The sequence below is a fragment of the Lipophrys pholis genome, assembly GCF_963383615.2.
Source record: "Lipophrys pholis genome assembly, chromosome: 15".
Taxonomy (NCBI): Eukaryota; Metazoa; Chordata; class Actinopteri; order Blenniiformes; family Blenniidae; genus Lipophrys; species Lipophrys pholis.
The window spans coordinates 20,846,428-20,859,335 of record NC_137642.1 but is presented as its reverse complement, the minus strand read 5'-3'; the positions used below and the strand labels follow the sequence as shown (position 1 = coordinate 20,859,335).

The 12,908-nt window shown below is 43.8% G+C and overlaps 1 protein-coding gene across 2 annotated transcripts in view; it reads right to left on the bottom strand.

The window, feature by feature from the left end:
* The window catches only part of inpp5a (inositol polyphosphate-5-phosphatase A), a 165,029-nt gene that overhangs the window by 12,096 nt on the left and 140,025 nt on the right, over nt 1-12,908 (bottom strand). For both annotated transcript variants that reach the window (XM_080481882.1, XM_080481881.1), the window contains exon 12: nt 7,254-7,327. In XM_080481882.1, the coding sequence (XP_080338008.1) occupies nt 7,254-7,327 (74 nt within the window). The remainder of the gene's footprint in view (nt 1-7,253; nt 7,328-12,908) is intronic.

The following is a 12,908-nucleotide window of genomic DNA, read 5'->3' as shown; positions in this document are numbered from 1 at the left end:
CTCGGTCGGCCATCGAGGGCTCGTTCATTCATGCTCGGGTTGGGGTTTAATGTTTGACTTGGCTGCTGGCGCATTACTCACATGAGTTGTGGCTGGTGTCAGCTTGTTTGTCTTGCAACAGTGGAAAAAAAAAAAAAAAAAAGTGGGGTGAGTGAGCAACAGGCCCTGCCCACGGCGCAAAGTGTCACTCAGCCTCACCCAGTAATATATGCCACCACGGGAGAATCTGCAGTGGCATATATTACCGCACTGGACATGCTACTGTATCCATATTGGCAGAGCACATTGTTACTGAACTATCAATTCATTTTCCGACATTAAAACCCATGAATGAATCGTACGTTTGTGAAGGAAAATCTGCTGTACTTTGAGACGTATTCTGCTGTACAGGATGCTCGACTTCCTGTCCCATATTCTCTTATCTCTGCATGAAAACTATTACCTCGTTCAACATAATGATGAGTAAATGACAGCCCAAACAATGAGCTATTCACTTGCTCAGTATTTAATGAGGGCAATATAAACTTGGGAATACAGGTAGGGCAGGAAGCCCAAGATAAGAGCCATGGTATCAGTATTACGAGGTCAAGGATGTTAAAGAGCATTGTGGGGATGATGGCGTGACCCCTGCTCCGCTGGGATTGGCTGAAAAGTCAGAAATTGTAGATTTATTTTTTATTTTTTTTGAACGACTTGCCGGCCCTGCAGCTATGTTTGTTTCCCGTTGTCAGGGGAGGCTTGGCAAAACACAACACATACACACACACACTCGCAGATTCAAAAAGATCAGCCAAACGCTATCAATAAAGCTGAATGTTTGCCTCGGTTTGTAGAGCTGGGAGCCTCGCAGGCACAACATTGGCATAGTGCAGTACAAACAGAGCAAAATGCCACCGGCAGCTGGAGGCTTGCGTTCGGCTACGAGTGCTGCCTTCAAGCGGCTCTAAATGAAGACGTGAAGATCGCAGCCGGGGTCCGTTTGATCGTCTCGGCATGAAATTGTTCCTAACAATGCGTCGCCCTCAACGGCGTCGACAGGCGACAGCAGGCGATCTTCAACGGTTATCTCCGGCTCTCGAGGAGCCAGAATGATGGATGCGCTTGCCGGTTTCGAAAACAATGTTCTCGTTGAGTAGATAACGCCTGCCACACACTCGCAGCGCGCTCGGACGCAGTGCTTTAACCCAACGCTGTCGTTAAACTGCATCTGTGGCGCTCCGGCGTACAGCTGACAACAAGGGGCCTCCTTCATATATGATGTAAAGAGAAGTGCTGCCACACTAATGTATTCACAATCAAATCCACACGCAGGGAGGGTGAGATCATTGGTGCAGGCCTTCAGAGAGCGTGGTCGAGTGTTGTTCACACAACAAGGACAGTCAGTGTCTGCAGAAGAGCTGTCTGTGCGAGCACTTCCTATGAGCTCAAGACGACGCTCAAGGAATTCACCGCCTCTCTGACAATTCACTCACATGTTCTTATTAGCAGTTATTGAGGAACTGGCAGGTGGCCATTTGTGTCACTTGACTACAATCTTCACTCATCTGAAGGGCAAAGTCATTCTGCCTGGCATCGGCTCCCCAAAGCCCCCTCCTCCCCTCCCCCGGCTCCTCCTCTCTTCCTCTTTATAGAGGCATGTGAATGTTGTCGAGTTTCCCAGCAGGCAAGTCACTTTCTGGCTTGTCCTCACAGACCTGCAAGCTTTGGAAAATACATGCTAACGTGCCAGGGTGCTTCCCGAACAGCGCAGACACAACTGTTTATCGGTTTCTGCCTCCTGACAGGTCTCACCTCCTGACCCCCCCAGGCCACACTCTGCTCCCCTGCTTCTTTCCATGTCTAGACGTTACAAACATGAGCACACAGGACTGGAGCCGCCCTGTTTCCCCTCTCCCCTCGTTCTTACTATACCTACTTAAAGGGAGAATCAGCTGAGAATAATAGTCAAATACTCGCTCTGAAACTTTTTTTGTCAGTGAGATGTGTGGGTCGATACAAAAGCATTGATACGATGCCAAAAATACCTCTCTGATGATTGATTTTTGTGTTAAACAATCAATCTTTAGATGATATTTATCAAATCACAGGAAAGTTGTGATCTTTCACTATGGCTTAAAGAGATTTTGCAATCGAGAACCTGTTTTCTCACTGGTGGATGGGACAACTTCTTAGAATTGCATACTGTGACTGCACGGATACGTGAGCCCACCGTGCAGTAGAGAAGCTTGTTGAGCCATGTGTGACTGTGCTCGCTGGTGCTGACAAAGGTTGATCGCAAACATAGTCACACAAAACTGCAATATTGCTGTATGCGGTGTATGCGGAGTTAGACTTTTATTGTGTTCAATTGTTTAAAAATCATTCAGGTTTCCCACTGGTACATTTTATTGTGCAAAGTGAAAAACGGTCCCTGTCCGACGTCACACATAAAGCTCGACAGTTTCATGGTTTGTGTCTCTGGTTGACCACAAGGAGGCAGTGTTTACACTCGTTTCTCCTTTTTCTAGCTACATAACCCCACGGAAAACCACAAAAATGTTCTGATTGGTTCATGTGGTGAATCATCAGGAAATCAACAAGACGTTTTTGTTCAAACTATCGATATCGATATTGTGTCAGCGTTATCGACCTTTGATTTACTTGGTATCGGACCGGAAAGAGAATCTGTGGTATTGCACTGTTTTAGAGAGTGAGGTAAAAATAATGTCGAACAACTCTGGCCTATATTGTATCAATCACACCAGTGACACAATGAATCGAACTGGATTCCAACAACACTGTTTCCTAATGGATACACTTTTCCTTAATGTCCAACAGCAATTTGCAATTACAATAACAAATCTATTTCAACTTTGATTCATAGACTTGGCTCTCACACTGTGTCCATTCATGGTACATTGAGGATACACCCTATCAATTATTTTCCGAAGGCACTTCTCATAGGTCAATTTTCAAGCAAAATGCTGGCTTAAAATGCATGGCCATCAGAGGATAAACCCACCGTTTTTTTACATGCTTACCTGCATCCTAAAGATCATTCTTTATAGATATATATTTTCCTAAATTTTTTTATCAGTTGTTCGATTGATAATGTTTTGAAAATTACTATTTTCAATTGACTAAAAATGACATGTTTTTAGCTTATTTCTGATCTCTGTCACTTTAAGGTCCACTGACACCCAAAGCTCAATTTCTTCTGATTAGATAAGTTTGTAGAAACTTCCCCGTTGACAGGCAGCGGCATGAAATGCTTGTTGTTTAACATCAGGCTCGCTCATTGTTTAGCTGAGTGCATGTGGTTTACCTCAATACTTTGGCACCTCAATCATGGCCACTGACCATTATAACTCTTTAAATGACATAAAAAAAAACTGAAAAGGTCTAATTTAACATATGAAAAACTAATATGCACTTTATTTTAAATTCTCACCATATCAACAAGAACTGTATACATTTTTATGTATGCCATTAAATTGCTTTAATACAGCAATTGTCAAGTAGATTATCAAAAAAAGTTTCATCTTGAGTAACGTAACTGTACCTCTTTGGTAGTTAGGTGTTTTGTTTGACATCTGTACTTTAGTTCCTCTCTCTGCTCCTCTTCACAGACACTTTTCCCATCTCTTCACTCCAAAATCACTCATCATTTGCCCATTGATAGAGTTGTGCCGCAGGTCTGATGTCGCTCAAAATCTCCCTCAAAGCCCCATTCCCAGTAACCATGTTACTGGCAGAATGCATTCTCTCCCCGCTCCTTCACCGCCCGCTGCATTTCTTCCAGAAGCCGGGGGTCTCGATTCAATTTTTGCATCGATCTTGCGCAAAAAATAGTAAAGAAATCAGATCAGAGGAGTACTAAAAGCTTTCCCTTAAATCAATCAAAATACATGAATAAGTTACTGGTGCCTTACTGTGTTTTAGGGAATATTACCTTAGTTATGCCATTTCAGATATGAAATCAAAGGTACCGTCATCTATAGCAAATCTTACCATTATTTCCATTCATGGCCGAGCTGCAGCCTATGCAAAGATAATGGCTCGAACAGTCTCTCTGTCATGTCTGTAACTGTGTTTAAATAAATGATCGGGCTCTGATTAATAGACTCATCTATTCTGTCTCAGATCACTGGCTAAGAAAACTAGCCGCACATGTGTTCCTGTGCTCGGGTTTGTCTGACGGTGCAACGGCGGCCGACTGGCTCCAGGTCCAACTGTGACAAGGCCCGGGCAAATTCCTCACCCCAGTGCCCAAGTACTTAGAGGTGTCACGGCCAACTTTGACAGATGACTTCTTGCGAGTAAAGAGATATACATTTTTACAGCTCAGAGCCTTCTGCAGCCACGCAGAGGGAGGGATACTGGTGAGTGTGTGCTTGCACGTGGACAGAGACGAATGTATGCCAAAAACTGGTTATGTTTATTCCCCACTCCCCCCAAAAAAGAAGGAAAGACAGGCAACTGCTGGTAAAAGGATAAGTCAGCTGCAGTTAGAAAATAGCCAGAGATATAGAGCGCTGGTAAGAAAGTCACACCCACAGATAATTTACATTAAATCATTGTTGATGTACTTCAGGAGGTTTTTCAAATTGCACAATAATGTCAGTCGAACAATACATGTGCCCTCTCCACTGCGAAGCACGGTGGTGGCAGCATCATGTCATGGTGATGCACAAAAATATTTGGAAAGTGAAAGCAGCAAAAATATGGAGAACTCCTGAGGAGCAAACAGATTTACAACTTGGAAAAATAATATTTACGCAGAAAGTAGTGAGAAGATCGTCGGTTCCAGTTCAGGGCAGGAAAGTTTAGTCCAAAACCAAAAACATGCAATTTGCTGGAGGTGTGAATGAGAGTGTGCGGCTGTTTTGTCTCTCTGGGTTTGTCCTGTGATTGGTTGATGACCCATCCAGAGTGCATGTTACCTTCCTCCATAATTAGCTGGGATTGGCTCTTTTTCCCAGCGACACTGATCAGGGTAAAGGGGAACAAAGGATGGTGGATCTGTGCTTTAATGAACTGATTAAACTGCTTCTTCGTTTATTCACCAACTTTAAATAGTGGTTCCTTCCAAAACATTGAAAAGGAGCCAGGGGGGAGATTCAGTTGCCCGTATCACAATGAGGATGATGTGTTTGCGTTGCTTTGGCAAGATACATTTCTTTCATTCATTAACACGACACTGTGGAAAATAAGTGATTCATTTGACATTAAACGTGAAATTTTTTCATCCATCATGATAAAATCTCTGAAAGCAACATAGAGGAAGAACATCGGCGAGATGAGTCAGATTTATTTACGCACTGAAATGTTTTGACTGTTATCCAGTCCTTCCGTCAATCCTGACAGTTCTGCCGAGCGGCAGACGGAATTAACTTGCAGATTAAATGCTTGTGACTCGCATTGATTTATAGATTTGAACTAAAGTGAGACGTGTGCGTGCATGTGTGTGTGTTGGGAGAGGGTGTGTTCCGATGCCCTGCATTAAAAAGAGTAATAACCTCACAGATGGCGAGGGGCCGGTCCGGAGCAGGCTATGTGATGGAGAACAATTGTTGAGGCTTGATTGCTCAAGGAGCACGAGGCAGACCCGACAGTGGGAGGAGGGGGTGTGGAGGCCGTTGTTTAAGTTTAACTAGGCCGCCGCCGCCACCGCTGCCTATTGCCAGGCTCGCATTGATGCGGTTTGTTGCGTGAGCGGACTCGATCAAATCAAATTTCATATGCTGCCTGCTGGGCTTCGCCCATTTGATTCATCAGGGCCTCGAGTACGTGGGAATCATTTGTATTCTTTCATCCGCTCGTCCCTGCGGGGAGATGATTCAGTATTATATGGATAGGTGTAAAAGTCAGCCGGTGTAAAAGAACAATAAATCCAGCTGTCACTTATGCAAAGTGATGTAAATGGGGTCCCTGATTAAGACACAGAGTCATTTAAAAAACAGTGACTGGTGGAGCCTTGACACACACTCCTGCTCGAGCTTACACACACACACACACACACACACACACACACACACACACACACACACACACACACACACACACACACACACACACACACACACACACACACACACACACACACACACACACACACACACACACACACACACACACACACACACACACACACACACACGTTGGTAGTTGTGCATTTTCCCACTGTCTCTCTCTCTCTCTCCCTCACACACTGAAATCCCCCGCCGCCCCGCGCCTGCCACCCGCGCAGTTTATCAAGTAATTATTGTTTGATTACAGCGTTTCATTATCTGCACTGATTGAGTCACAACCGACGGCAAAGGTCAAGCGCCATTAACGCGCTGCTCCCGAAACATATTTCCACGCCGGCCTGCGTGTTTGCCCTCCCTCTCCTCTGAAAGGGCTAATTGCAAATGCATTTGTTTGAGGAAGAGGAGAAGAGACCATCCCCACTCGGAGCTAACCCCACCCCACCGTCGCCACCACACCCCAAGTCCCCCCGTTGAGACGGAATTATCAATGCAGCCCGTCGTGTTCGTACATCGAACGCACACACGTACGCAGATACACATGGGAGCAGTTTGGGAGCGCGCGCAGTCACACTTTAACAACTGATAGCCATCAAACTCGGATCCGCCGGCTTTCATTAAACCATTCTGCACAATCGGCGGGTGACTGACTGCGTCTCGTTTTGCATATCAATCACGAAGCGTGCAAGAGCGCGACGAGGGACTAAACGCGCCGGCAACATGCGCTCACAGACTGTTGTACTTGCTTCAGTTTGCACACACGATGCAGCTGAAAGCTGCATCGGGAAATTCTACTGATCGCTCGTGTTTCTGCCTCTTGCCGAGCGGCTCTTGTCAATACACTTTGAGTTTTATTTTTTGGAGAGAAAGTGCAACAGATTTCAATAACATTACGTTGGAAAAAAACAAAACAAAATATATGCATGGTGGAGGCAGCATCATGCTATGAAGCTGCTCATCAAAGTGGAAGGTCTCACTGTATTACTGTGTGACTTTGACTGGGACTGTGTGACGCTTGAAGAGTTATTGATACTAAAAGTATGAATACTTTACACACCAAGAAGAACAGAGTATAAAGATTAATACCTCTGACAACTAATGATAAAAGATAAAAAGCTAAAATTAAACACCCAACAGCGATATTGCTATATAATTATTATAGAAACTGAAATATGGAAATATGTGTGGAAATATAAAGTCATGAAATAGATTTATGTGTGTTCGTATGTATAAATTGTTCCTTACCTGGGTGGGAAAGCGATTTCCAGTTCATGCAGCTGACCCTTGAACCCAGACGGCTCACTGTCAAACTCTAAAAGCTGCAGGAACAAAAAAGAAAAAGGAAAAAGAGATGAACATTCATAAATTATGACAACATGAAAATTGAAATCACTTTTGGTTATCGGGTAACAAAAGCTGAAATGGTCCTTGAATTTTTGACGACCAGACAAAATTGGTCAAAATATGAAAATGACTAAATGTTAAAGTGATTCATTGAACCCGTGGAAATGTTTGTATGAATGACTGCGGATCCGGTTAAATAGCAAAAGACAATAAAAACCCCAAAAAGTATTTCCCCAATATTAAGAATATTGATTCTGGCTTTATATTACAGAAAAAACACCTCAGTCAGAGGAATATTTGTCTCTGAGGATAAATCTTTGGTCGCTTTACATTTACATTATAATTATAACCAGTGTGGTAGATTAAAGGCAAAAGAAAAGACGAAACTCAATCATGTATTTTGATTTTTGATACAATTTCAATCTTCCTGATGGACAAAATACAGATTTGTACATTATTGGGGGGTGTCAGTAAGTCTATCATGGCTGACATTGTTGTTTTTGCAAAACTTCCTTTAAATATTCGGCTATTTATGAAGGTTACTGAAGTAGAGGATACACCTTTTTTTTGGTATTTTTGTGTTCATTTCTCAGAAGTTGTGGTAATTGTACAGGAGGGTGGGGAAATAATAAACTAATAAACCTGTTGATCTTTAAATATCAACTGCCGATCCACAGGCTGTAAATGGCATTTGTTGATATGTGGGAGCATATTTGAAAGAATCCCGCCACACCGGTTATACTGATGTTCTGAAATTGTAACTTTACATTGACTCTTAAAGAACCATTGAGTTATGAATGTTTCTTTTGCCACATAAATGTTTGATCTTTCTGTATTTCTTATGTTAAAAAGAGTCAAGCAGAAACACGCCAATCAAAGACGAAGAAGCAACATTGACACTTCAGCACAAATCTGATGCGAAGACTTTAAAGAGAGTTAAAAAAAAACAACAACAACCTGTGAAACATAATTTTTTTAAATGTTATGTCCTCTTCTGTCTCACAATATCTCTATTGAAAGTGCTTTGACAGCCGTAACTAGAAAATGAACCAGCAACAGACAACAATCATGTGATTGGATGAGTGATGGTGAACTCAGAGGTGTAGATGAGTGTTAGCAGGTTGAGGAGAGGTCGAGATAAGGATTATCTAAAAGAGCGCCGATAAGGATTTCAGCAAGGAGCCTCTTCGTATTGACAGCAGCTGACCAGTTGTGTGTGTGTGTGTGTGTGTGTGTGTGTGTGTGTGTGTGTGTGTGTGTGTGTGTGTGTGTGTGTGTGTTTCCCCCGTCTGCCGGGGTCTCTCTCCCCGCACTGACGGCGTGTCCGCACGCTCTTCATCAATCATGTCTCCTCACCCAGCTGTACTCGCTCACCAGAGTGTACACACACACTTCCCCCAATTTCCCCCCGTCCACAAAACCCATAAATCATTAGTGAGAAGTGCAATTAGCAGCTCCTTGTACACATTAATTATCTGGGAGATGAACAGGTAGCCGGGGCACCTGCATGACTGCCTCCCTGAGAGACTGACGGCCACATTTCCCGGCAACCTCCCCCCCTGGAGGACCCCGCCGGTAGCCCCGCCCCTTCCCCTGTCAGACAGGAAGACGTGGCCGTGGAGCCGAGCCATGTTTGTTTAGTTGTAAATTGGGCTATTGTACACGAATCAAACGCCAGGCTACAATTACGGCCCCGATGGGGACCTCATCCACGACGGTGCGTCTGCGGAGGCAGCTTGACGTTAATGACACTTCATTGGTGTATTACATGCGGCGAGATGTTGATGGCTACATGATGAAATATCAACAGAGATGACGCGGCGCACACGGGTAATATTTGGAAGGACGTCCTCGTGAAGGAGGTGGGTGTCACGCGGGTATTATGATATCAGCGCGGGGTAACTGCAGTCTTCCATCTGCGCTGACATATTTATGTTGCGCCTGTACGAGCGTCCACGCGCCGTTCGTCTCCGCGACGCCAGCGAGTGCACGTTTATAAATAAGTCCGGAGCGCGCGGTGTTTGTGCGTACGTGTGATTGTGTGTCAGTGGTGTAGAACAGTGGCCATTACTCGAAGGCAGGGCTAGGGGGTGGGGGGTTGATGGGGGGGGGGGGGGGGGGGCTGGGGGTTCCAGACAGAGTCTCGGAGGTTCAGGAGGGCAGATGTGCCGCATTCATCAAACTCACACGGCCGGGGTCACAGGAGAGACTCACACAGTGTGAATGAGGGATGGGCCGAGCGAGGGGATGCAACCCCACGCTCCACTGTGCATCCCTGCCTCAGCATCCGGTGCTGGGGGGGATGTGGGGGTGGGGGGGGGCAGTCATACTTTTTATTAGATTTCACGACTCAAGTTATTGAAATTAAAGAGGTTCTCAAATTATTCTGGTTAAAAAACAATAACAGAACTGGATCAAAGGTGGTGCTGAACTGAATATACCAATTCTTTTTAGGCCCCGTTTACATGACAACGCATCATTTTCAAGTCAGGGATGTTTTTGTTTACATGGTAACATTTTGAAATGAAAAAAAGAGTTTCTGCTTTAAAGGCTCAACAGTCATTAGTAATAATATGTGGATTTGGAAGATTTGGAAATCTGCTTTGAGAATCTTTGATTTAGCTTTAAACCAATCCTGGTAATCAGAAAACCATCAATAGTGGGGCAATCACAGGTTTGTGTCTTTTCCATAATAATAATTCCATAATAAATTTAGGATCCTATCTTACGCGAATATAAAGCCACGATTAAGTTTTAGTTGTATATACGGGAGAGTTCAGGTGCAAATTTCATCTGGACAGTCAGTAAACCTTTTTGGGAAGAGATACATAATAGTGAAAACAATAACCCAAATAATATTAACTTAACTGATTTATGTATACTTGTGTGTTCTGATATTGTAGATGGGCCCCATTAAGGCCCTATACTTAATGATCCCGTTGCATACACTTTTTTTTTAAACAATTTCACATAGTTGTCAGAGGTGTATTTCACCAAATCCAGCCTTTGTCCTGAATTCCAGCCAGTCTAAAAGTCCCTCTAGTGAGCTCTACTGAGAACAGGCTGCTTCTCTGTCTGTACCATTAAATGCTAATGAGCTCTATCTGTTTTCCCATAGCATTTGCAAAGAGAAAAAATGCCGCCCGGTTGTAATTTTAGAGGGCAAAGTGAGTATCCATTACCAGAGGGACTGGTTATTTCCCCAAGTGATGTCATGATTGGAATATTTCTGATTCGCCTGTATGAGCACACATTCGCTGAAAGATGGAGCAAGCAAGTGAGGGAGATGACAGACTTTCTTCACTTCCGGGGCCTCATACTCAGGCTATGGGGACACGCATTACAGTTAGAAAACCATTACAAAGTGAATTTTGAGTAATATGGGACCTTTAATGCAGAAAATCGGATTCCATTTTTGAGACGCTCTTCTTCTGTGAACGTGGATGTGCGTCTACGCAGGTGTGAATGTGTTTTCTTAAGGACGACTGAAGCCGAGTTTGTGGAGATGAGCAACATATGGTTGCGCAAGTGTGTTTGTGAGTGTGTCCACAGTGCGTGTCCCTTAAGTGAATGTTGAGTAATTCATCGAGGTGAATGGAAAACCCTGCAGCCGCGCGAATTTCACACTACATTTCATCCCAGGTCAATTAAGCATAATGCTCTGCTGCCGCGCTCGCTCAGTGGGTTAAAAAAAACTGCTCATATGGGTTCAGGGCCTCGTGACATTATAAAGCAAGGAGTAGTTTGTCAACCAGAAATGACCTTGGGAGTTGAGGAGGAGGTGGTGCGAGCTGGTGGTTTGGGGTGGGTGGGGGGATGATGAAGAAGTGTCTGGGTAAAAACTACCCTGTCACAGGCTCAAATTTCTGACTTCGCTCGGGTGATCAGCACGCTCCTAAATCAAAACCCCGGCGGCGATAGTTAAGAGGCAGGAAGTGAAGAGGGAGAAAAGAGACGGAAAACGTCGTCTTTTGCCTCCGACTGTCCCTCTCGGCATGCGGAGCCGCGTGTCCACCACCTGTAATTGTGCTTTGATTTACGCCTTGTCAAATATCCCCTGTGACAACACCTGCTGCCATTAAAAGCCATCAATAAATGCTGGGGTGAAAGGTCATTTAATTTGATTTTTACACCTCACACTTGGCTTTCATTGCACGGGCCATATTTTTCCTTCTTTTTATGGGATCTTCATTATTTTGTGCGGAAAAGCGATAAACTGTCACTGACAGCGGCCCGGCCGATTGGGTTAGCCAAACAAAGCACAACAGGACAGCTCACTGCAACGGCACACATTTTTACATGTTTGTGAAATGATCCAGAGATGAAATATATTATGACTCATTTCTGATGAAGGTGAAGCGCCGATGTGCGATAACAGTATAATTTGCGATGAATTACAAACAGTTATGTAGATGATGGTAATGTCTTTGTGCTTTTGATATTTGCTTTCAATATCAATGCTTTTTAATTTACACCGACCGTGACTGGATTTATTTTCAATTAAATCAGCATTTTCTGTTCAGACTGTGATTTTGCTGATTTGTTTAAGGTCGGAAATGTTTGTTTGAGGAGGAGTTTATAGCAAACTTACAGCGACAGTATCTCATGTATTCACTGGCTGTGATACTATTGTGAGTTTGGAAGAAATGTAAAGAAATGAGGAAGTTACCAGGACGGCCCACAAATGGTTAAATTGCAGTGTTTTGTGTCGCGTCCATACTGTCTATTTCATAAAACTACTTTCCCATATTTTCTTAATATTTTCTGAACTTCAAGACCTTCCTCCCTGTTACAACCCACCAATCAAAAATGTGTCCTTAAAGACACATTTTTAAAGAATTACATGGCATTTTGGTGAATTGGGCGGTGGTTGGCCACGGTAGAGTCCAGGCTGTCTTCTATCACATGCAGTGTTTAGATGTTATGACGTCAGTAGTCATTTGCATCTAGTTGTGCATGTGCAGAAGAACTATTTACCACGGCCATGGTGCGCATGCACAGTAGCAACGTTTCCGCAGGCAACAAGGAGACGGGATACCCCCCGAGCGTCTTCGAAAAGTTCCACCGTAAGCAGCCGTATTCAAAAAGTTGTGATTTTAGAGATTCTGAACAAAATGAAAGTTTTGCATTTTCACTTGAAATAGTCGCTGTTTAAACAGACGACGAGTTTTGTATTATTATACCCATATACACATTTTCCTCTATCATGATTATTGGGACGTTGTGTTTATCTCGGAGCGAATACAGAGATGATGTCATGACTTCTGAATCATCAGGAGGAAAACAAACAATACGATGTGAAAGCTATCAACTCTGATGAGGCTAAGTAAGCAGCTCGTAGCATCCGGAATGGCGGCGAGTCAAATTTAAAGACACGGCTAGTTTATATAACAGCCTTAAGGTCAGATTTCATTTAGCGCGGCTGCTCTTTTGCCACTTAAGAGCTGTGACAGGTGAAATATGAAAGAACTTTGGGCAGCGGCGGTATTTGTTCCTCCTCCTTTTAATACATTTCTCTCATGTTTAAAACGTCTCGGGGCTTGTGAGTAATGCTGG